A 26,845-nucleotide genomic window follows, 5' to 3' on the forward strand; every position below is an offset into this window, starting at 1 on the left:
TCAAAACTGGCTCCATTTCTCTTTGGAACACCCACTTTTTTACGATCCAGTCCATTCCCGATGGATAAATAAAGCTTCATTGTATATTATATTCCCCATTTTACTGGGAAATACACTTTACAAAGTACAATGAATTGTGAATGACATTTTTATGTTGACTGAAGAGAGGATATGAAGTATTTGATGTATTTAATTACATCAAAGTCCCTTTCAAGGAAATTCTGTTCACTCGGCAGCCATATTTGCAACGCCTCCAGGCAGCTCATCCAAGACCATGTCCTATCTAATTGAATGGGGGAATCCTGAAATCTCAAATATTAAATTGCATATTTTAAATCGGCAACAAAATCTGAAATGATCTGCCCCATAAATCTTATTCCTTATGCTCAAATAGCATTAAAAATGTATTCTTCACACTTGACCAGCCAATCAGCTGTCATAAGCACAAGTCTCTGATTTCTATGGGAACCAGAGCTTCTAACGGCCGCTGCAGTGACACAATGACTTTACCAGTCAGTGACTGGCTCTTTCATTTAGAAGGCGGGACATATTCCGCCATATTGCATGTTGCAGTTTCTCCCGTTCATTAGCAATAGAAGTGAACTGTTTAGTCTTTGAGTATATAGACATCCCAGAGACTTCACAAACCATTAGCTGAATTAGCTCTGCTCCAAAACGTAGTGACCTGCCTCACTGCATACTGTACATTAGCAGTCGCCTTCTAAAAGTGCAATCGCATTAGTGAAATTTTGTGCCTAAAAACGGTCCATTTTCTATTATTAATAGTGTAGCAATGCACAAAAACATTGCTCGCACCAGTCACTTTCAAAAAAGTGGTAAATGTGACCGCATTTTAAAAGGATAGTTCACCCAAAAATACAAATTCTGTCATTAATTACTCACCCTCATGTCGTTCCAAACCCGTTCATCTTCAGAACACAAATTAAGATATTTTGATGAAATCCAAGAGCTTTCTGACCCTACATAGACAGTCCAGCAAGGTAGTAAAGACATCATTAAAATAGTCCATGTGACATCAGTGGTTCAACCGTAATGTTATGAATCTACGAGAATACTTATTGTGTGCAAAGAAAACCCAAAATAACGACTTGATTCAACAATTTCTTATCTTTCTTTGACGTGCATTCACGACAGTAACTCGACGCATGCGTGTGCATTCCTCTACTTGTAAACAAGGTGCAGCGGATTCCACTCAGATTTGATTTGCAGTTGATTTCAGTGGAGTTTGACATTAGCATGAGGCTAAGCTTTTAGTGTGTCATTCTAATTTGCATAAAATACTGTATAACACAAAAAAACATTAGGTAAAATAATAAATTTTAGAATACACTAAACTATTACTATTGACAATACATTTTGGTACAGAATGTGCATTATATTGTGTCGGCCAATACAATTTGGCATTGCTTTCTCCACATATTATACATGTGCAGCTACTTTAGAATTTCTTTCTCAAGCCAGTGAGAAGACAGGGATGAGTACAGGGACTACAAAAATACAACTCAGGAAGTAAATGCCTTTTATTAGCAAAATAAGGGAAATGAGTGTACAAATGTTCCCCCAATATGGAGAACACACAGACAGAGGTGGCAGTTTTCTTCAAAATCACTCAACAGTATCGCTTGCCTCAAACGTCTGTTTGCAGACATTATCATATTGTTTTTTTTTTCTCTTCGTGAAATCTCGAACCCCTTGTCAGTCCCTTCGTCTCACAATGGTGTTCCTCGGTGACGCATAATTCTCCGAGCAGTAAGCCGTTAAAATGGCAGCCAGTGTTTGATGACAGGTGCTTGAGAGACAGATTCCAAGTCCTGCGTGCGGAGCGTCTCTTCGCCTGACAGCTGAACAGGACTCATCTCCATCTGAAGTGGCTGTTTGGTCTACTCTTGTTGCCATAGAGACCCAGAAGGTTTGGACCACCGCTCACTGTATTAACCATTAGCTTTCACTACATCGCCGTATTTTATATATATATACACGCAAACAGATACACCCACACTCTCTCTCACACACACTCACATTTGATGCATATGAGGATTTGTGCTCTCAGATTAGTAACATCCAGTATGAAATTTTTAGACGTTGGAGAGATATTCAGCAGGCAAACCCAAGCAAATGGACAAAGACTGCAGAAATGCATGCAAAGGCACGAGAACCAACAAACCGGATTGAGAAGCACAATCTTCCTCTCTCCCCATAGCAACAACCGCAAAGGCAAAAAAAAGTGTAACATTTTACAAGTAAAGGGGAACTCCTCTGATGCAAGAAAGCAAAATAAAAAGAAATCCCTCTTTTAAAAGAAACAAACTTGTGTCAGGGTGAAAAATAAACAGCATGGCTGCGACGGCAACGACTATACGAACATTCGACACAATTCATTTTTAAATGCTACGTTTTAAAATTTCCAGAGACAAAAACCATAAATAAAGCTGACAAAAGTGGCGTAATGTACAGCACTGGTCCAAGACCAATTTTCTCCATTCTTGGTCTTGCAATCTTTCTCCAACAAAATACACATCAAAACTGGTTTCAATTTCACCTAAAAAGGGGGGGAAAAAGTTACTTAAATATGACTTATAAACAAGGCATTAAGAGTAAACTACTTATTGCAAACTTTTAGTTCACACCCATTACAATTCAGTGTTTAACATGATTTAAAAGTGAAGTGTGGAATTTTTTACACCAATTTTTGCAATAAACAAAAGCAAAAATATTCATATTTTCAACAAGCAAGGATGATGGATGACAAAACACATTATTTGAAATCTTTTATCATTTTTATTGCATGCAGAACTTTACAGCCAAGCCAACTCAGGAAATTACCAAGCATGCTTTCCTAGAAAGAAGCTTTAAGTAGTCTGCTTCGTGTGAATTTGTTCAGGCATGAACCAGTGATAATTATTCATGGCAGGCATATTCATTTATCTTTTTCTATAGGACAATCTTTAGTTAAACGCTGCTATTAGTCACTGTTTTTGACTCAGTTAAATGAATTAGTATAATGTTATGATTATAGGTACATTACCATTCAAAACGTTGTCATTGGTAAGATTTTAAGGCTGCATTTGTTTCAGAATTAAAAAAAACACTAAAAACAGTAATACTGTGAAATAACTGTAAATATCTACAAATAACTGTTTTCTGTTTTAATATATTTTAAAATGTATTTAATTTTATCAAAGCTGAAATTTTCAGCAGCCATTTCTCCAGTCTTCAGACAGTCACGTGATCCTACAGAAATTCTAATATGATGATTTTTATTGTTATTGTCAATGTTTATTCCATGATGGCTCCAGGGCAAGTATGTGAATTCATCCGCAATATGAACATTGAGCATATAAACATGCACTGTGTGACCAGCATGCCATCATGGCACACATGACATTTAGGAAGCTGATTCTCACCAGATACAGGCCAGCTTCTAGAAGAGTCCGCAGTCCTTCAGGTTGTTCTTGATGATAACATCGGTCACTGCGTCAAAGACAAATTGCACGTTCTTTGTGTCGGTGGCGCAGGTGAAGTGGGTGTAGATCTCCTTGGTATCTTTTCGCTTATTCAGATCTTCAAACTGACACTGAATGTAGGCAGCGGCCTCTTCATATGTATTTGACCCTGTGAGATGGACAGGAAATATTTTCAAAATGAGGAAGTTATGTCACTTGTTCCTTTGACGTAAAATAACTGGAAACAACAATGTAACGTATAAAGGAACAATGTATAAAGTTTTCCAGTCATAATGATTAAAGTTGGAAGTTTTGCTCTGGGTATCGACCCCTTAACACTATATATATATATATATATATATATATATATATATATATATTGTACTTTTTTGTATATATAAAATACAAAAACAAAATCCAAAAGTGGAAAAAAAAAACAATTTAACATTAATTTTCATACGTTGGAATTTAGGGGTTCGGGTTGGGGACAGCCATCTCCCAATTGAAAGTACCCAATAAATGATTATTTTATATATATTAAGCTTACTGATATTTCAAATCTTATTGTGGGTTTCAATAGATAATAGAAGGATCTTAATAAACATCTAAGATTTGAATACTTAAATGCTTTTTAAATGTGTTTTTTGGTTGTGGGACAGCAGTTTGCGCCAATTCTGTAGAATGGTGTGTATGTGTGTGTGTGTGTGTGTGTGTGTATGTGTGTGAGTGTGTGTTGAATAATAATTTAGAGCTTTGTTCACATTTTATATAACATATTTTATCCAGGGTTATTATTGTTAAATGAAACTAACCAAAACCATTAAAAAAATGTATTTAGTTTGAAGTTAAATAGTTAATTTAACTAGGGTTACAATTAGAATTTAGTTTAAAATATAGACATGTTAAAATAACAACAAATGAAAAAAAATGGTCCCACTTTATATTAGGTGGCCTTAACTACTGTGTACTTGCATGTAAATTAATCATTTGATACAATGCACTTATTGTGCACATACATGTTTTTACATTGTACTTATATATTTAAAAATACCTATATGTAATTACATCTGTAATTAATTTCTGTAATTACATTTATAATTACTCTGACCCATCACTTACACCTTAACCCACCCTTAAACGTACCCATACCACCAAACCTGTCCCTAAGCTTACCCGTATCCACCTCAATAGCAGCAAAAGTGTTTTGAAATACAATATGAACACAGTAAGTACATTGCACTTATTTTTTGATGTAAGTATATAGTAGTTAAGGCCACCTAATATAAAGTGTGACCAAAAAAATAAATAAAAATAAAAAAACACTTTAAATTTAAATAGAAAATTCCAAAAAAATCTAATTCAAAATATTAACAAAAATTATATTAGTATGTCAATGATACTAAATTAACAAAACAGCACTTTATTTATACTAACTATATATATATATATATATATATATATATATATATATAGATAGATAGATAGATAGATAGATAGATAGATAGATAGATAGATAGATAGATAGATAGATAGATATAGTGTGTGTGTGTGTGTAACATCCAGTATCGGGGTCTGACCTGCATATTCTGGGTAGCAGATGGTGAGTGGGCTCCTCTTTATTTTCTCCTCAAACAGATCTTTCTTATTGAGGAACAGGATGATAGATGTGTCCGTGAACCACTTGTTGTTGCAGATGCTGTCAAACAGCTTCATGCTCTCATGCATTCGGTTCTACAGAAAAATAAAAATACATAAAATTGGTTGATGGAACATAAGAAATAAGGATTAAGTGAACTAGAAAGTGGGTGTCGATAGAGCATCTTGGCTTAGAAGCATCTTTAAACAGCATATTATTTTACACAATAACATACACAGTTTACTCAGCGATCATTTAATGACTGCATGTCGAGCTTTGTATCCAGTTGCCTTTCAACACAGCTCAAAAGCTTGATTTATGGAATATAGACTAAGGGTGGAGATGTGCTTTAGCCCTCTGCCATTTACCATTAAATCAATCAATACATTTTGCGAACCCTTAATAAAGTAGGACTCAAACTGAATCGATGTGACGTTGACGTGGATTATATGATAATTGCAGGAATTGGTTTTCTCGTCAGGCTTAGTTTACCCCCTATTCATCCAATACAGATTCACATTTTCTATATACACTGTAATTCTGTAATTATGTATTTTTTTTAAATAACAGGAAGCATTTTCGTACCATCTCTTCATCTTCGGCCAGCACCAGGTCATAATCGCTCAGTGCCACGCAGAAGATGATGGCAGTTACACCTTCAAAACAGTGGATCCATTTTTTCCTCTCCGACCTTTGACCCCCAACATCAAACATCCTGAAATACATGACATTTTAAAATGATTATCAAGTTTCTGCTACTCAATTTGAAACTAGTGAGCTCAGCTGCCTTGCTAAATTATTAAGGGGGCATACTTGCTGAAATGAAACTACAGAAATGATTGATGTGGTACTTGCTACATAGACTGCAATTCTGTGTGTCCCCCTAAAAATAGTGTAGACTCAACTCACAATTGCTTTTAATAGCGTTTGCTGATAACATGTTGTGAAGCTACTGCTGTGATGCTCTAATAAGCATACAAATACAGAGCAAGCACATGGATATTGAGTTGGACAATAGTTTTCAACTTTGAGCGTTCTATAGCTAAAAATGGGCAAAGAAACTGACGATATGTACTTCCTCTTCCTGTCTGAATCGGAGTGCAAACCAGTTCAAGAGTGACACTTCTCTATTTGTCTCTCTCTGCTTCTCTTTTCTATCACTCTTGCACACAGTATTTGCACAGTCTACCAAGATTTGACAACAAAACTCAAAACAAAATATTATAAAGTACTTCTTAATTGTTCAATCTGTGGATATGCAAATGCATATCATATTATGTATACTATGCATAGTTAATTGTGAGGTCATATTTATCCCATATATATAAAGAAAAATTTATAAATTGATTTTTGAACAATTAAAGGATTAGTATTTTTTTTCACCCAAAAAAGTCATCATTTACTCACCCCCATGTCATTCCAAACCTGTATGAGTTTCTTTTCAATGTTGAACACAAAAGAAGAATATTCTGAAGAATTGTGTCAAACCAAACTGTTGTTGTTCCCCATTGACCTCCATGTTAGGGAAAGAAATACTATGGAAATCAATGGAGACCATCAACTGTTTGATTATCAGCGTTCTTCAAAATATCTCCTCTTATGTTCAACATAAGAAAGAAACAGGTTTGGAACGACATAAATAATGACGATTTTCATTTGTGTATTATACTTTCAATGAGAATTACAAAACATTTCTCAATTTTGCATTTTTTCAATCATTTATTACAATCAGCATAAATTCAGTACAAGAAATACTGCCATAATGTATAATTGTACAATTACGTTCTTCAAATGCAAATCTCAATTTAAATATTTGTAAGTATATAAAATATTGTGTAGTAAATATTTAATAGTAATATTTTCACACTTTAATAATAACAAAATAAATTGTAAGCTATTGAGAATTGGGAGAACAAAAAGTGTTCAAAATATAATTTCTTTTTCTTGTGACTTTGGGTTGGAATAAGAGTTGCAAGAATATAATTTTGGCAGTTTTGGAATAAAGCAACCTGAAGTGCTCACTTGAAGTGGAGGTCTTTGAAAGTGAAGTGTGTCTCGACAATGCCTGTGGTTTTGACACGGGTCCGCAGCACATCCTGTTGAGTGGGTATGTAGGTGGCCTGCGATATTCTGTCTAAATCATTCAGGTAGCTGTGGAGATATAACAGGAAGGAAGGGGTTAGTTCAGATACAATTAAGCTTGTGGTTTAACCCCTGTGCACCCTTATGGACATGTTTGTCCATTTTAGGTTTTTATTTTTTATTTTTATTTTGCCTTTGTTAATGCTAACTCCATAGATTTTGGCTCAGGTGTGTATTTTTATTGGAATTTTAATATTCCATCCTCATATTCCATCCTTAATATTCCATTCCTTTAATAAATCTATTTTACAATAGGTACAAAAAAAGTGAAACACAGCACCTTTCGGACAAAAAATGTCCCCATTGAAACCCATTAAAACTGCTATTTTTAATCGCAGTGCCATTTAACTGTCAAATGATGCAATTTTTGTTAATAGGCTTTAAAATGTAATTTTTTACTATTTTTCCCAAATAGTAAATCACAAATCCAACCACTGTATGCATCAGCAGCGTTTTGCTGGCATCTAATGGGGAGAATTTGGTAGTTCGCCCAAACAAAATCTTACTGAAAGCTAATTTTTTTAGATATCAACCTCAAATTTGGAACACAAATTGTTTAGATTTATGGCTTTGATTTTCTAGCAGGTTTAGAGTTCAGCATGTAACATAAAATATATATTTTATATAAAATATTTTCATAAAGCATTTTCATAAATGTAAACTTCAATAACTTTTTTTTTTACTATTTTGTACTTCAATGATAATCTGGCATGGGTCTTCTTTAAAATGATACCAAACATAAGTCTGTACTCCCAAGCTTCCAATTTTTATGACAGTTTTTTTTTACATGGACATTTTTGTCCACTATGGACCTAAGTGTAACTTTTTTTTATTGATGCACAAGGGTTAAATAAATCTATTGGGCCAAAAGTACCACCAGGGTTTATCACGAGACGGGAACAGGGGTAGATGATCCCCTGCTAAAACAGATTTTTATATACAGACACACACACACACAAGGCCGCTCAAACAATTGCACAACAGTCAGCAGGGCTGTTTCCTGAAAAACAAACAATGTGCCGTAATGTCTGCCAACTGCCCACTTCATGTGATGTTCACGGTCCTGATTAAAATGGTGTGACAGAGGCCACAGTTTAGCTTGCGATTTGGTAATGCTTAGTAACGGTGTAAACAAAAGCCAAACCTCATTACGCCATCACGAATGTACAAATGAGACATCTACCACACACACACAAATTTGCATAGAAGCTGTGGGTCCCTAGCGAGCTACCCACTTATACCCACGGTCATTTTTCTGATGCAAACACCTTTCTAAAAGGAAACCTTATAAGGCACTTCAAGATGAATTGTAAAACACATTCAAATGTGTTTGTAAAAGAGAAGGCAATCCCGGAATCCCCCGCCCCCCACCAAAAAAAAAAAAAAAAAAGAGAACAGAACAGCAGAGAGATATATTTTTAATACTGAAAAGTGCCATTCAATACTGGAAAGTACAGATAAAACCATAGTTTTATTGATAATTAAACTGTAAATCTTTTTTTAAATTTCACACTTTATTTTAATGGTGAATTCTTGCTATTAACTACGACCTTTGCCTCAATAAACTCCTAATTTGCTGTTTATTAATAGTTAGTAAGGTAGTTGTTAAGTTTAGGTATTGGGTAGGATTAGGGATGTGCTTAAGTACTAATAAACAGCCAATATGTTAATGATAGACATGCTAATAAGCAACTAGTTCATAGCGAGAATTGGTCGCTATACTAAAGTGTTACCTAATTATTAAATATTACTTTCATGATATGCTTTTGCCTTTGATTAATCAAGTTAGACATAACATATTCCAATACTACTGCTAATAATAATGGTAACACTTTAGTATAGGGACCAATTCTCACTATTAACTAGTTGCTTAATAGCATGCTTATAATTAACATGTTGGCTGTTTATTAGTATTTATAAATCACATATTCTGCATGATCATATTCTACATCCCTAATCCTAAACTTAACAACTACCTTGCTAGCTATTGATAAGCAGCAAATTTGTAAATTATTGATTTATTATGCAAAAGTTGTAGTTGTTGGTTTGTTAATAGCGAGAATTGGATAAATATATTGAAAAATAAAATAACTTAAAATAAATTGTGACCATAATAATATATATTCATAATCCATACTATTTTACATAATCTGTTGATCATTTAGCCTAGTTATTGTATTTAAAGTATTACAAAGGACCTCCTAATAAAACGACTTTCCTATAGATGCCTGAGATTCTGTATAGGCTAAAGCCTTCCTGCCACCCTGCGTAGGACAAGTGTTTAGAACATGAATGAACGGAAAAAGAAATAATAAAAAATGGGTTCTACTTATATTATGTATATTATGTATTTGTCCCACAAAACAATATGGATGCAGCTTTTCAAATCAGATGCTTATGAAGTTCAATTCAGTGTTTGTTTGACTATTGTGATCGCTCCATGCCATACTGGTTGAGTTGAACTCAGAACATATATAGTGTGAGCACTAACCACAGATCTTGAAAGTCTTTCTGAACGACATAAGCGATAGATTGAGTAACATATTACGCATGTGAGAGGACCATGTGTCACAGCACCCCAAACCACTCAAATTAATAAGCTACAAAGTTACCATTACGACAGACTCCATTGTGCTGCGCGAGAATGCTTTTCTTCCTGTTTTTTTGCACTTGCATCGTAATGACGTAAGCGTGCTCAGGCCTGTTAAAGTGTGATGTGAGTGCAGGTCAGCAGGGCAGTGGGGAGGGGGGACATTCATGCTTAGCCAGTCAACTGTGTCTAATAGATGGTTACTCAAACACACACACACAGTTGTATGAGAAAAGCAGTGGAATAACTATTTGATCAAGAGAAACAGGAATGTTTGAGTACACTACATAATTGATATCTGTAATTGCTACCTTTAACTCCTTTATCTTTAGCAACGGTTTGATGCAACATGAAACTTTAACATGCACCCACACATATTTGCACGCTTCAACTGTAGCATGTGACACACTTTCTTCTGTGTAATTTTCTCACATGAAATCAACATCGTAAACGTGGCTAGTTTCGGACAGGCGGGTTTTCCGAGTCGAGGGTAACGGCATGTTCTAGTAAGCAGGCAGCTACAGCGGGGCAAATATTGACAAGCTCATTCAAGGCTCAAACAGTGAGAGTCTGGATACGGTAAGACAGGATATTACAGTGTACCGGATAAAGCTGTTTGAACTTGCTGTTTTGGCAGTGGCTGATGTTCAGTGAATGAGAAAAACAGATGGGGGGGGGGACTAGACAACAGAAGGGGGAATGTACGGTTGAGCACCCAAAAATGTGAACGGGTTGAGAGAGATAGGAAGGGAGGATGGTATGTGAGGTAGACAGATAAAGAAAGATAAATAAAGAATTGCTGTAGAGGACAAAAACAAAAAGTTATGAGGTGATTCATCTCCGTTCCAACTAGGTGAAATGTGAAACAGCTTCGCAGAGAGCAAAACAATGTGTGACGTGATAGAAAACACAGCTAATGAGGACTTCAAGTCATGATATGTTACATATTTGATGTATAATAGGTAGCTATGGGTATTTTTTCCATTGGGATTTTACAAAAGTATTTGTTAAAGAATTATAGGCTATGAACCAAACTAACCAGCTATGAGGTGAATCATAATATTACAAAAAATCAGACAAAAGGCACAAGACTGTGTACTTAACAACTTCTGTGAAGGAAAGAGCTACAGTCCCATTGTTAAAGATGTAACTGAATTAAAACAAAATATAAAACCATAACTGATTTTATATAAACACTTTATACAGCTTTATATAACACTATAAAGTGTACACTTATATACTTTTACAAAATAAGCATTATCTTAAAAATAGTGTATGTTCCAAATTCTTAGAAACGTGCCCTACATATTCATTTTGGTTTCATATTGTTTTGAAGAATTTTTATTTTCAAAAAGTAAATTGAATGACTGTATCAATGAGTACATCTCAATTTAATTACTTTAAAAATGTAAAAAAAAAAAATGTATGTATGTATATATATATATATATATATATATATATATATATATAAATAAATAAAAAAGTATTGTTTGTTGTGATTCTGAGATTTAGTACAATATTTCACCAGGAATTCTACTATTAAACATGATTATACAAAAACAAAGTTTACATAATGCAGACTGACAGCTTCAACAGAAGCATATACCATCGACTGACTACCTTAGAAATCACAACAGGTCTCACTGTGGTTTATAAGTTAACATAAAATAATAAATTCCCCTGTGGAGAAAACGAATGGGATTTTTACTTCTAGAACCTGATTGTTGCATTCTATGGAAACCAAACAACAGACAAAATATGATGTCTGTCTTTTAAGTCACCTTGGAAAATCACAGAGCAAATCTCCAACTAGAAGGTTTTTTAATTATGTTTCATTTAAGTGCCAACTTTGTGTCAGAATATCCACCTTAAATCTGTTAGAAGACACAAAATCCGATAGAAGTGAGAACCGTCGACATATTGTATGTAATATATTGCAATATAATTATATATTTGGATAGTATAGCTCATAATTTGGTTTTGAAAGAATGTGTTTAGAAAAGTTGAGATCGTATTGAGATATCCAACTTCTGATTGCTTTGGTGTGTTGTGTGTGAAACATTCTGAAACTCTAGAAGAGACACAGATTACTAGGGTCATTATCGTAGATGCTGAAGTTTCCGTTTCCTCTCCAATTGAAATATTAAAGAGATCTTGGTTGTTACTGTGGGGTGATTCATCACTTAGTACTTTATCTCTTCACACTTGGTTAGGATGTGGTGTAAGGTGAAGCAGAGGACATATGTGAGAGACAGGAAAGCAGAGTGGAGGCTTAAATGGGTAGAGGAAGACAAAGATACCCACTATGCTGCAGAATCATTGAGCTGGTACTCTCTGGATCGACTGAAACACGCCTGCACTCCTCCGTCCTTCCACAAACGCTTTATCACTCCAGCCAGCTCGGCTGTCATGAAACCCTCCTCAGCACTGCCCGCCAACACAAACAACTGCCTCGCGTCATCCTGAGACACAAAAAGAGAACAGCAGATTTCAATTCTTTCATGCATTCAATTATCATTAGCTATGTTTCCATCTACCTATTTTTGGAATATCACAAAAATAAACGCTGCATGGAAACGCCAAGATGCGCATAAATTCTAAAAATGCACATAAAAAAACTTATGCGCACAATTGAGTAGGATAAACTTTTTACCCGACAAAAAAAATGTGCATAAACTGCGATGGAAACACTTTTACCGAATAAATTCCACCATGCGCACAATGAGACGTGATGAGAGTTTCTCCCATTCATTCACATTCTTATAGTGTCTGTGAATCTACATAAGTGGGCTGTAGGCGACATGAAGTGCACCAGGCCACCAATCCTGTGACTCACCGCTCGTGCTGCATCTCCGAAATCGATCTTGAGCCGCCCCATGGCACGAATGATGGCGATGATAGACTGAATAGTGTTGCTGTAGACAACAGCTTTGTACTGTTTGCACTCCTCCTCCGAGTAGCCTGCCTCATGGATGATTCTACATAAAGAGATAAGAGTAACCAATAAATGATATTCAGCATAAAACTAAAGCGTAATTAGAGTACTGTAGAATCACTTACTTCATTTGTTTGACTATTGTACTCTTCCCAGACTCCCCAGCACCTGTCAAAGAGCAGTTGCGCAAGAGTTAGCTTATCTGTCTACAAATAATACAAGTAGCGCAAGTGTCTAGACATAAACAACAAAGTCTGAGTTAATGTATGAGCCCCACAAGACAGAAAATGAAAATAGAGATAAAAAAAGAGAATCAAAACCCTTTGAAATTTTCAGCTTGGTGCTTTGTTTCTGAGAAGCCCCTGTGTACATTTTTAAAACTCTGTAGAGCCATGTAGACAAGATCCTGAAAATACAAGATCTAAGACTCTGAACATTGTTGTACATAGTCATTCTAACGCTTTCATTATTTCATTATTGCCTATGAATATTTCATTAACTTCATCCAAAAATTTAAATTCTCCCACATTTACTCCTTCATGTCATTCCAGGCGTGTGTGGCTCTCTATCTTCCGTGAAGTAGTTTCAAAGAATGTTTATGGAGTCATTCCCCATTCACTTTCATTGTATGGAAAAGAGCAGTGTAAACATTGTGCTAAACATCTCCATTTGTGAAGAAAGAAGGCCATACGGCTTGACATAAGGGTGAATAATTAAAATGCTGAGTCGATAAAATCATTAGACCACACCTACTGGTCCAGTCCCTTGTATGTTTATAAATGTGCACTGCTGGTAAACTCTGTTAGCTCTTACTGCGGCATTGATTGGTTCAATAATGGCTCCACTTATAGAATCCAATTTAACCAACCAGGCAGCTCATCTATTGGGATATCGTTCCCTAGCACTGACACAGAAAGCTCCACTGCTATGTGTGTGCTGTCTTGATCTGAACAGAAAAGCCCTACAGACTTAAATGCACTTGTCAAACAGATTTTGTGTTCTTTAGCTCTTAAAAAATAAAGGTTCCAAAAGTGTGTTTTTGCATTGTTGTCACAAAAGAATAACCATTTTGTGTGAACAGTTCTTAAAAGAACCATTGTGTGTGTGTGTGTGTGTGTGTGTGTGTGTGTGTGAAGAACATTTAGTGTGAAGTTAAAGGTTCTTCATGCAACCATAGATGCCAATAAAGAACCTTTATTCTGTAAATATATTCAATTGCATTTTGGCACGGGGCAATCTGTTTGTTCAACCAATGGCTAATGGGAAATGTGTTTTTCGGTACAAAAATGTGAAAAATTTCAGTTGTCAAAATGTACATTTAATGGTTGGTCTATGCTTTTAAGCAGATGAAATTCACCACACCACATTCCTTTCTGATATTCTTGCTTGTATTATGCAAATGTTACCAAGTTTAAATGGTAAAGGTGCTTTCAAAAGAGCCTTACTTGTATTGGACATTCTGAACATTCCATTAATATACACGGATATATGCGCTTAGAGTCATGTGTGTTTAAGTGTGTACAGCTCTTTGCCAAAGGCTTAGGGCCTGATCAAAGACCAGCATCTGATAAGCTTATTATGGGTTACAATGGAAACCATAAGTAAGTGGATGGTGACCGATCAACTTCTAAGGGCTCAAGAGTGTGGAAAAACGGCTCGGCCATTTCAGCACAATAGAATCAAATAATAGTTGTGGACAGTAATTGTTCTAGTACAACACAATAAACAAAGGTATATTAAATTAATTTACATATTGCTGAATACAGGGTTTAAAATATTGGGGGGGGGGGGGGGGGGGGGGGGAGTGTATGCTGAACTACTCAGTAACATTTTCTTTTTAAGAATTATATTTTTTTTAATCAGACACTTTTCTTCAGTATGATATCTGATGTTTTGGACACTACAGCAAAATATTTATGCTGTAGTATTTACATTTAACTTTTGTTTCATGTTTTCAGTTTTCACTTAAATTTTATCTACTTGTCCTTTTAACTGTCTCATATTTAATATTTTAATTTATACATTTATATAATTTGTAAATAATTCTATATAGCTTTAATTAATTTTCATTTCAATTTAAGTTTTAATACATTACCTTAAAATTATGTCAGTTCAGTCAAGAAAACATTTTATTTTAGTTCAGTTTTATTTCAATTACTGAAAATGCATTTTTTAAATAGTTGTATTTTTAGTATACTGTAACAATTCAATAACAGTTCAATTCATTGAATGTATGAATACAATTTGAATGTATCTTTGAATAAATGAATAGATAAAAAAATGAGGGTTAAACACACCCTTGTCTGTTTTGTTCCCTGTTATCTGTGTGTAAGATCAGCTCCTGCCATGGAAAACAAAACAGACATTTAATTTCTGTCCAACTGTTTTTAAAAGCTGAAACATTATTACACCTCTAACAGAAGAATTCCGACAGGCTGTGGCGGAACATTAAACCACTGAATCGGAAAATAGAGGTGTATGTTTTTATAAAAAGAAACTGTGTTATGAGCAGTGCTGGAAACAGCCCTCCAGGGCTAAAGCAACCTGGGAGAGATCTTAATAAAGCAACGGACATACATAGAGAAACGTGCCACTAGAGGAACAAGGTGCGAGCCAGTTTCTATTCATGAAAATGAACTGTGGAGGAGCTGTGAGCCCTGGCACAATTACACTCATCTAGCTTTTGTCCATTTGACACATGTGATCGTGCACACAAACGCATGCATCTGCACACGCGCATGCTCCAGTCCGAACTCTCGTCACACTGCCATAACAACCGGCCCTGTTTCTGAGGACATGCTGCCAAAAAGGGCTCGGATACCTGATGGGCCCGTGCCAGCGAAAAGCAGCTCTGCAGTGTATTGCTCATATGCATGCGTTTCCAGTAATGCATGATAATCCCTGTTTGTCATAGTAACTTGCTCTTGGCTTCCTGCTGATTGCACGCATAAAATGTGTGTCATTTCACTGTGGCAGATAAACCTCTTCTGTTGTTGTACGGTCAAGGGTCTAGTATGCAGAATATATAAATATGCAGTTTAAATTGTGAGAACTGTGATGATTTGTTGACATAAAACCATCTAGTATGCAACTATAAAAAAGGTTTACATTTAAGTTGTAAACTTCATAAATTTGTAATTTACATATAGTAGAAAATTTTAGCTGTGCGTTATGACAACATTAAGATTCCAAATGGGAGGAAGCATCAGAAAAGCTTCACTTGGTTTGTCATTTATCTGAATGGTACTTAAAAATGACTACAGCACCAAAATGAGAAAATGTCAACCGATTAATCTGCCTGGCTGATAATTCATTGCTTCCTTTGGTGACTGAACGAACCAAGCGGTTCCTCATACGCGAACACCCACCATGACAGACTTGAACACCTTGTGAACTTACAAATTAGGTAAAAGTTGTTGGGACGCTGTGCACAGACCTGCTGAGGCGTGACAAACAAATGTCAACAAATGCTTGAATTGCCTTGGATGAACTGTTTCCTTCTTTAGGATTAAAGAAACAAAATAAGAAATTATTTTGCATTAAAAGGTGTACACAATCCATTTTTGGTCGGTTACATCCCATTCAAGAATGCATATATCTTAATAAATAAAAATTAATACATTTACATTGCCTTGGAAACTACTTGTGTTGTAAAAAGAATTCAAATACCATTGATTTTACATTTACATTTAGTCATTTGGCAGACGCTTTTATCCAAAGCGACTTACAATTGGGGAATACAAAAAGCGATTCATCTTGAAGAGGCAGTCAGACAGAGGAAGTGCTCGTAACACCAAGTCTCAGTCATTGTTCAAATAAGTACAAACTAGTAGGTGGAGAGAAAGATAGAAAGTTGTTTTTTTTTTTGTTTTTTTGAGTTTAGGATGAAGTCAAGTACTGCCGAAAGAGATGAGTTTTCAGTTGTTGCTTGAAGGTTGCCAGAGATCCGGCGTTCCGGATAGGAGTGGGAAGATTATTCCACCAGCCACGAATGGTGAACGAGAATGTTCTGGAGAGTGATTTTGAGCCTCTCTGTGATGGTACCACAAGGCGTCGCTCACTAGCAGATCTCAAACTTCTGGAGGGGATGTAGGTTCGTAATAGTGAGTGGAAGTAGGAGGGTGCAGAGCCTGTGGTAGATCTGTACGCAAGCATCAGTGACTTGAACTGGATGCGAGCTGCCACTGGTAGCCAGTGCAAAGAGATGAAGAGAGGTGTAACATGCACTCTTTTGGGCTCGTTGAAGATCAGTCGTGCCGCTGCATTCTGAATCATTTGTAGAGGTTTGATTGCGTTTGATGGCAGACCAGCCAGAAGAGCATTGCAGTAGTCTAGTCTAGAAACAACCAGGGCCTGGACAAGAAGTTGCGCAGCATGCTCTGTCAGAAAGGGCCTGATCTTTCTGATGTTGTGTAGTGCAAACCTGCAGGAACGAGATTTTATTTATAATAAACTTTATTTTAAGGTCCAACTCTCACTATTAACAAACCATTAACTACAACTTTTGCCTCAGTAAACTCCTAATTTGCTGCTTGTTATTAGTTAGTAAGGTAGTTGTTCAGTTTAGGGGTTGGGTAGGATTAGGGATGCAGAATCTGTGCTTTATAAGTACTAACAAACAGCCAATATGTTATTAATAGACATGCTTATGCCTATTATTAACATTTGCAAATCACCAACTATATATTTTTAAAACTGGACAAATTTGCTTTGACAACATTTTATGTGCCATATACTGTAGAACATTTGCATTAAGTCACTTTAACTCACTTTATCTCTTTTGTTCTGTGTATGTAAATTATTTCAAATAAAATATGTGCAGGTAATGATTAAGACTGGATTTTGTGGTTTTATTTAGAACAACAAAACTTATGCTTGTTTGCTTTCTTTTCTATGAAGAAAAACATTATCTTTCCTCCTCTTTCTTTATTATGATGCATACACTGCATTTCACCTCAGGCATCATTAAAGTACATCTGTTCTTTTCAGGACCTATGTATTATGTAAGCCACTCAATGTTGAGATAAATCATGAGTATTTTTCCTTTGATTATTCTACTAATCAAACGTTTTACGAATAGCATAGTCTTAATAATTGTCACGCTTCACAATCGCCATGTTCCATCCACAAACTTTTCATAAATAAAAATTGTAGCAACATTTAATCACCTTCATGTTTTCCAAGCCTGTATAAATGTCTTATGTTGAACACAAAAAAATATATTTTGAAGAGTGCTGGTAATAGCTTTGGTTATAGTTGTGTGTTCCACATTTATTTATTGAGTGTTCATGAGATGTATTGACTGAGGGAAGAAACTGTTCCTGTGTCTGTTCGTTCTGGTGCTCAGAGCTCTGTAGCGTCGACCAGACGGTAACAGTTCAAAGAGGGAGTGTGCTGGATGTGAGGGGTCCAGAGTGATTTTACCAGCCCTTTTGCTCACTCTGGATAAGTACAGTTCTTGGAGAGTGGGGCGAAGAAAGTACAACCTCTGCTGGGCCTTTCTGACAATGGAGTCAATGTGAATATCCCACTTCAGGTCCTGGGAGATGGTGGTGCCTAGGAATCTGAATGACTCCACTGCAGTCACAGTGCTGTTCATGATGGTGAGTGGGGGGAGAGCAGGGGGTTTTCTCCTGAAGTCCACTATCATCTCCACAGTTTTGAGCGTGTTAAGCTCCAGGCTGTTAAGACTGCACCAGACAGCCAGCTCCTTAACCTCCTGTCTGTAAGCAGACTCGTCACCGTCCTGGATGAGGCCGATCAGTGTGCTGTCGTCTGCAAACTTCAGGAGCTTGACAGAGGGGTCTTTAGAGGTGCTGTCGTTGGTGTAGAGGGAGAAGAGCAGTGGGGAGAGTACGCAGCCCTGAGGAGCTCCAGTACTGATGGTACGAGTGCTGGATGTGAATTTACCAAGCTTTACTAACTGCTGTCTTTCTGTCAGGAAACTGTTGATCCACTTGCAGACGGAGATGGGGACGGAGAGCTGGATTAGTTTATTTTGAAGGGTTTCCGTGATGATGGTGTTAAAAGCGGAGCTGAAGTCCACAAACAGGATCCTCACATAATTCCCTGGTCTGTCCAGATGCTGCAGGGTGAAGTGCAGTCTCATGTTGACTGCATCATCCACAGACCTGTTTGCTCTGTAGGCAAACTGCAGGGGGTCCAGTAAGGGCCCAGTGATGTCCTTCAGATAAGCCAAAACCAGTCTTTCAAATGATTTCATGGCTACAGACGTTAGGGCCACAGGTCTGTAGTCATTAAGTCCAGTAATTTTGGGTTTCTTTGGGACGGGGATGATGGTGGAGCGTTTGAAGCATGAGGGGACTTCACACAGCTCCAGTGATCTGTTGAAGATCTGTGTGAAGATGGTGGCCAGCTGGTCAGCACAGGATTTTAGACAGGCTGGTGACACACCGTCTGGACCAGGTGCTTTCCTTCTTTTGTTTTTCCTGAAGGCCTGGCACACATCTTCTTCGCTGATTTGAATCGTAGGTGTGGGGGAGAGAGGGGTTGCTGGAGGTGTTAATGGTTGTGTGGAGAGGTGTTCAGGGCGGGTGTGGGGTGATCTTTCAAAACGACAATAGAACTCGTTCAAGTCGTCTGCCAGGTGTTGATTCTCCAGAGTGCTGGGGGGTGAAGCAGGATCCACACTGAAGCAGAATCACTGGAAGATAATTTTTTCCTTAGCTTGTCAGAATAATTAATCTTTGCCACTCTGATCTCCTTTTCCAGTGTGTATTTGGCCTGTTTATACAAGACTTTATCCCCTTTTCTGTAAGCATCTTCTTTGGCCTGACGGAGCTGTCTGAGTTTTGCAGTGAACCATGGTTTGTCATTGTTGTAGATTAGATGAGTCCTGTTAGGAATGCACATATCCTCACAGAAACTGATATAAGATGTTACAGTCTCTGTGAGCTCGTCCAGATCGATGGCAGCAGCTTCAAAAACAGTGCAATCAGTGAGAGAGAAACAGGCTTGTAAATCCCGCTCTGTTTCATTAGTCCATCTTTTAACAGATCTTAATACAGGCTTCGCAGACTTAAGTTTCTGCCTGTAGGATGGAATAAGATGAACCAAACAGTGATTAGAGAGTCCTAAAGCTGCTCGTGGAACCGAGTGATATGTGTCCTTTATTGTTGTGTAACAGTGATCCAATATATTACTATCTCTGGTGGGACATGTAACATACTGTCTGTATTTTGGCAGTTCGCGGGAGAGATTTGCTTTATTAAAGTCCCCGAGAATGATTAAAACCGAGTCCGGGTGTTGTTGCTCACTCTCTGTGATCATATCAGCAAGTTTCTGTAAAGCTGTGCTCACGTGCGCTTGCGGAGGAATGTAGACACTCACAAGAATGAACAAGCAGAACTCCCGCGGCGAGTAGCGAGAACGGCTTGCAGTTTATGAAGAGCGTTTCTAGATCTGAACAGCACATCTTCTTTAACACAGTTACATCTGTACACCACTTCTCATTGATGTAAAAGCACGTCCCACCGCCGCGCGATTTCCCCGTTGATTCTGCATCGCGATCTGCTCTGATCAGCTGGTAATTAGGCAGATGTAGCACGCTGTCGCCATTTAGCCAGGTTTCCGTGAAGCACAGAGCAGAGTTAGAAAAATCCTTATTTGTCTGGGAGAGCAGAAGGAGTTCGTCCGTTTTGTTGGGTAGAGAGCGGAGATTTGCATTTCCAGATGGATGCTAGGCAATGCCGTTCGAAATCTGCGCTGACGAAGCTTCACAAGCGCGCCGAATCGCTTCTCCCGTCTGCGCCTCCTGTAGCGTTTGACCAGCGCTACAGCTCAGCTCCGCCAACTACAATGTCCAGCAATGTCCAGTTTTGTGGTGTGTTCTGCCGAATGTTCAGCAGGTCATCCATGGTAAAACTGATCATATTTGCAAAACAAAAAACAGGAAAAACAGTACAAACACTGGAGAGCAACGCACAATAGCTGCCATCAGCGGCGCCATCTTGTCAGCAGTATAGCAATCAATAACAGACTTGCATCACTGCCTAATTGTGTAACACAACTCCAACGTGTCTCAACACACTGACACCATGTGACAACTCTAATGCAATGCTTTGTCGCACTGCTCGGTCTTATTAGATTACAGCCCTTCTTGAACATGCAGATACATTTTCACATCTTGTTTTTGCAGGTGAGATCTGTTAGCATTTCAAGCCAGAATTTACACTGGACATTTTGTAAAGATGACCTGTGTAGTGAAACAGATTTGCTCAAATGAACAAGACTTTTTTTACATTTTGGGTAAGTTGATGGAACTGTCACTTGCCCTATTGGGTCAGTGCTATATCTTTTTTTTTTTTTTTCTTATTGTATATATGTAGTGCAAATTGTCTGTGATGATTTTCTTGGTTGCAGATTGTGCCTGTAAATTTTGAAACTAAGTCAGCTAAGTAAAATTATGGTAACACTTTAGAATAGGTAACAATTCTCACTATTAACTAGTTGCTTATTAGCATGCCTATAATTAACATATTAGCTGTTTATTAGTACTTATAAAGCACATATTCTGCATGACCATAATCTACACCCCTAATACCTAAACTTAACCACTACCTTACTAACTATTAATAACCAGCAAAGTTTGAGGCAAAAGTCATAGTTAATGATTTGTTAATAATGAGAATTGGACCTTTAACAAATTTAAAATTTAACAAAATTCTGACCAGCATAGCTCCGCCCCAAACTCACACCATTAGTTAAATCATAAATTTACATCTTAAACAAAGAGAGCGATATTTTGAAAGCACAACAGAGCCATTGTGTTTACATTCTTTACAAGTCAATCTAAACAGCTGATTTGGATAAAATAATACAAATAATAATAATAGTTAAATGGGGGAACGACAACGAGAAAGACGGAGCCATGCAGACGCATACACAAGCATTTCTGAGACAAAGAGTTTCTTATATGACCCGAGATGAACAGTTTGCTCTTTTGGAGCCCAATAAAATCATGACGCGCACACTAATTTGAGCACGTAAACACCTAATGAGGATTAACAATCTCATTTGGTATTCCCAAAACATCTTCTATTGAATTCACATCTCACAAAACACACCGACTCATCAAACAGCTGACGCTCACAGGAATTCTTTGGCTTTTTCATTTAGAAACTTGTTAATTCAAAAGTCAAAATGTGATGGCTTTCTGAGTTAAACTGGATTTTCAAAGAGAAAAAATTGACTTAAAAGTGATTTTACAAAGACTGCATTACAGTAGCTTAGAATGCCTAAACGGGAAGTAAATCAATTAAAACTTTGACGTAGGCCTAATTAATCACAGTTTTCTGATATTAATCATGTTAGGTGCAATCAATCACACCTAGCAGTAAAACTTATAAATAGTGTATATTTACATGCTAACTTCCAAATGAATGTACAATCAAAATAAAGGAAGCATGTTTGAAAATATACTTATTTTTAATATACTTTTGATCAGATAAGTATTGTCATGGCCAGTATTTAATTACAAGTATTAATTTTTTTTAAGTCTTTGTAAACAATACATTTTTATTCTTAAAATGTATTATTTGATTAATCACAATTTCTGATTTCTAAGAATAAAATGAGTAGTCATTTAACCTTTATATTTGAAAGTCATGTTTGTTTTGTTTTCAATGTGTCAAACAGTACACAATGCTCAAACAAATTAATATGCTTATATTCTTAGCCCTACAAAATTGGCATCAGCCAAATAAATTCTTTTCAGAGTTAGAAAAAGTGAACACAAAATGAAAGAAAAAGCCATCATTCACTTAAAGTTTTTGGAAAAAAATAAATAAAAATGCAGTGGAATTAAATGGTTACCGAGGCTGTCTGTCACTGATGTTCTTTTAAAACATTTCTTTTTGTGTTTGATGGAACAAATAAAGTAAACATAGGGTCGATGTTGATTCTGTGCTGACTTTAAAAAGCATTACAATAGTGCACAAGTGCAAAACACTCATATATTGTAGTGTTGACATGCTTTGTGATGTTAATTTATTGAACTGACCTCTGAAATTTCCCTCGGATGACATCATTGGAATTTGAACGGTATACACATCAAAGCCTCTTAAAATCCCTCAAACCGTGACGTGCCAAAAACCGATCTATGCTTTCACTCACCCACACATATAACTACTCTATAACAGATAATAACACCATACACTAACTTTGCAAAATTACCAAGTTGAAAAAGCTTTTCCATGACTGATATATTCCGCCCTAAAGGCTCTTCTTGATTCCTTGTGTTTTTAAAATGGTATAGCAATGCATTGCTGCAGTGTGTGTGTGTGTGTGTGTAAGTGATCAAGAGAGAGATGGTCTGAGGTTTACATGGTTTACAGACATTAGTGCTGCTACATTAGTCCCAGCCAGTTTGTTTTCAACCCCGTAGCTCCAAACACCACACACACACACCTCCACTGAGACCAGCTGTCCAGCAATCAGTTGGGTTATCACACACAAGCGTCAGGTTATGATCTGCAACACACCACACCCCGATCTCTTTGGTGCACAAACACTAGCCATTTCCTACCAAAAGCTGCTAAAACAACATCTAATGAAAATCAACCCAAACACCAACTGGAAAAAAAATCACTGGAGATTAGTGATAGACTGATATATATCAGCCAAAAAATTAATCGGTCAGCATTTGGCTAATTTGATATTTTCAGCCAAAATCTGTACTCACTTGGCTTCTGAACAGTCATTTTAATTTTCTGTAAACATCCAGCCTCGTTAATGGACTAACCTTTGTTTTTTAAATAGGATAATGTGTTTTTGTTTTCAAATACTTTGAGTACATTTTGAAAAATATTGTTTAAATAAACTGATCATCACTGATCACAATATTATATAATTTAACCTACATATAGATTATAATAGACAGTCAGCTGATCAATATCGCAAAACATTTGATTTGCTAATTTTGTGATAACCAACTGAAAATGTGTTACCAAATAATAATTTAACGATGTCACTTCTCACTATTAACATCATTAACTACGACTTTTGCGTCAATAAACTCATTTGCTGCTTATTAATAGTTAGTAAGGTAGTTGTTAAGTTTAGGTATTGGGCAGAATATGTGCTTTATAAGCACTAATAAACAGCCAATATGTTAATAATAGGCATGCTAATAAGCAACTAGTTAATAGTGACAATTGGTCCCTATTCTAAAGTGTTACCAATAACTATATTTTAGCAATTTATTATTATGTGAGATTTTAAATATTTCACCAAAAATGCAAACAATGACCAATCAGAATCAAATATTCCAAAAGAGCTACGTAATCAACAATATATTCACCACTGACCATCTTATTTAGATATGAGAATTGACAAAAAAAAAAAAATATTCGCTTCACTGCAAATCTTGTGCAAATGTGCTATGAATGTATGATGAATTACTTTCATATAAATCTACAAGATTACTGGCCAAAAAATCTCATATCTTGCTATGAAAGATATAAAACGGCTCTTTTTTTTCTAATGGATTAGATTTAAAATATTATTGGATGTTATCACAGTTGAACCGCTTATTGAAATGCTCATATTAAAGCACATTACAGCCAAACATTCGGCACGTTGAGCGATTGCTTCATCGTGTGAGTGTTCTGGCTGCTAAACCATGTCAGGTGTCAACAAACCCTAGCGAGATATTCACAGGCTTCACTACGACCCAGTGCCTGGTACGGGTGTGTTTTAGACAAACACATGAAGTCACCAAACCCTCCATGTGCTGGTCATTTCAACAAACCAAAGAAGCTCTCCATATTTAATGCTCTGAGAGAGAGAGCGAGTGTGTGTGTGTGTGTGTGTGTGTGTGTATGTGTGTGTGTTGGTTGCTTCCTTTCACCAGACTCCATTAGTGCCACTGTTATGGGTAATTTGAACACATCGAGTTTGTGTGTCAGTGTGCGTCTATGTGTTGCCTGGAGACGAGTGGCAGCATTTGAGATACCATCTCACTAACATCTCAGTGGAAGCAGTGTGTACTGAGGTCAGGATGACTGCAGACAGTACGGCTTGAACATAAAATTACAGATTAATGCAACAGAAACACAGTGAGAAACGCAAATGTTGTCTGGCGTCAGTATATATTGTCTTATAACGTAACTATTATCTTGTAGCCCTCGAATACATCACACTACTATTGCCTGGATTATATGTATTGTACTAAGAGATGAAAACAAATAAATGTTTAATTTAATTCAATTGTTCCTATTATGCTAGCCTGACTGTCATAAACCATACTGCTATTTTATCCCTAATTCATAAAAAGGCCTTTCAGTAAACTAATATTTTATAACAGAAAACTAATAAATTGCTCATAACAGTAAACATGAATAAATGAGGGCTGGTGTTAGTAGTTATAGATCAGGATTAGGGTTGGATAGTTACAGATACAGGCTACCAAGACTTAACACAACAGAAAGGTTTTTGCGAGTATGTAGTTCAGATTTCAGAAAAATAAAATAACCAGTGACAGCTACATTTTCAAAAACTGAACTTTATTTACTATTTATTTTAAATATATAAAATATTAATTAATGAACATTTTTCATACATATAAATGCTGCATTTTCAAATTTAAACTTCTCCAGTTTTACAGTACATTCATCATTTAATTTTGTAAATATATAAATATGTATTGCTGTACATTTGAATATAATATTAATAAAGACAATAATATAATAAAGACATGTAAATGTCTTTTTTTATTTTCAAAGGGAAAGGGATTTGTGTTAGCGGATTATATCATTTTTGTGATCACAATTCTGGCCCAAGATGGTCTTAAAAGTCTCTCACAGATCTTATTGTTGATTCATTGGCAAGAGTTGGATAGTTATGGGTAGTTTAGGATTAGTTGGGATACACCGTTACATTTAAGGGGACTGGTTAGTTCTGGGTAGGGTTTGCTACAGCAGTCCAGAAGTCACCCACAAATAAACCCCATTTAAACACAAGACTTGCCTTCCTCTATCATGAACCATGTTAATCTCAAATGTTTATTTAATTTATCATATGTTTACGTTGTGTGCTGATTTAAACACATGGCATTTCAGGAAACACACAGATGCTCAGTTGCATGAGACATCATGAATCAAATCTACCATCATTTCACAATAAGAGCAGAATGAAGCAACAGGTCGCCTTTGTCAGACCCCTCCTACATTTGAACCCATCATCACCGCAGCAGCTCATTCCCAAAGAACCCTTCAAAAAAATGCATTTCCGCCCATTTAAAGCGCTCCTTTTAGCTCCCAGTGCATCCCATAGTGTGTGTATGGGTTAGTTTTGAGTGCATTGCGACAGTTTTCTATGACAGCTCTGTAACTTTGTGGCCATTTAGCCAAATGTCCTGATATTAATCATTTATAATAATTCTGAGCAAAGTAAAACGTTGACTATCTCGACAGTTATAAATCAATATAAACATAATAAGACTATAAAAGCTAAGGGGTTGAGTAGCCTAAAGGGTGGACATCAAAAGAGTAACCATTACAGCACAACCAAACTTTCCGTCACTTTTTTTAATGGTAACGACGGCGTAATAGAGTTTTGGTGACTGAGTAATGCAGTTATAACAAAGAAACGGGACACTTAAGGCCTCTCATAGCTATATGGTGAATTGTTTCTTACCGAGCAGCAGGAGCTTGACCTCTCTGGCCGCTTTCTCTCCATCATCTCTCAGGTTTCTGTCGATCATTTTACTCCTCTCCACCGCCGCCTTATCCTCGGTGCTTAACGTGCAGCCCATCCTCGCGACGATCCGAAGCGATTAAATCTCACGCGCAGTACTCAACATGCACCAGCGCTCTCTCCGGAAAACCACACGCCCTTCTTTAGAAAAGAAAACCAAGAACCGAGCGCAAAAGAGGGTCTTGAAAATCAAAAGACAGAGGATAAGGTCTGGCTCTTGCCTTGTTTGATCAAGACTGCTCCGTTATTTCTCCGTGAATCCCTTCAAAGGGATGAAAAAAGGTGCGTAAACGCGTCGCGACCCGCTCCCCAGCGCGTCAGTGTTCACGGGCACGCGCTGCTTCCTGTTCGCGTGCATGCAT

The 26,845-nt window shown here is 36.7% G+C and overlaps 1 protein-coding gene across 1 annotated transcript; it reads right to left on the minus strand.

The window, feature by feature from the left end:
• Positions 1-1,528: 1,528 nt before the first annotated feature.
• LOC306858192 (guanine nucleotide-binding protein G(i) subunit alpha-1) lies at positions 1,529-26,845 on the minus strand. The gene is made up of 9 exons (XM_079398613.1): positions 26,424-26,845; positions 12,893-12,935; positions 12,669-12,810; positions 12,137-12,294; positions 7,123-7,251; positions 5,686-5,815; positions 5,042-5,195; positions 3,426-3,633; positions 1,529-2,560 (listed from the first exon to the last, which is right to left on the minus strand). Exons 1-8 carry the CDS (start codon positions 26,539-26,541, stop codon positions 3,443-3,445), a joined length of 1,065 nt encoding a protein of 354 aa, XP_079254739.1. The 5' UTR covers positions 26,542-26,845; the 3' UTR covers positions 1,529-2,560; positions 3,426-3,442.

This window comes from Barbus barbus (assembly GCF_936440315.1).
Source record: "Barbus barbus genome assembly, chromosome: 39".
Lineage (NCBI taxonomy): Eukaryota > Metazoa > Chordata > Actinopteri > Cypriniformes > Cyprinidae > Barbus > Barbus barbus.

Bases quoted from the DNA above. Each gene is read 5' to 3' on its own strand.
- LOC306858192 (XM_079398613.1), bottom strand. From the start codon at position 26,541: ATGGGCTGCACGTTAAGCACCGAGGATAAGGCGGCGGTGGAGAGGAGT. The intron at 12,295-12,668 runs GTGAGTCACAGG...TTTGTGTCTCAG, and splicing joins TCGGAGATGCAGCACGAGCG to GATGACGCGAGGCAGTTGTT. The intron at 7,252-12,136 runs GTGGGTATCTTT...ATATCTCCACAG, and splicing joins CTCAATGATTCTGCAGCATA to CTACCTGAATGATTTAGACA.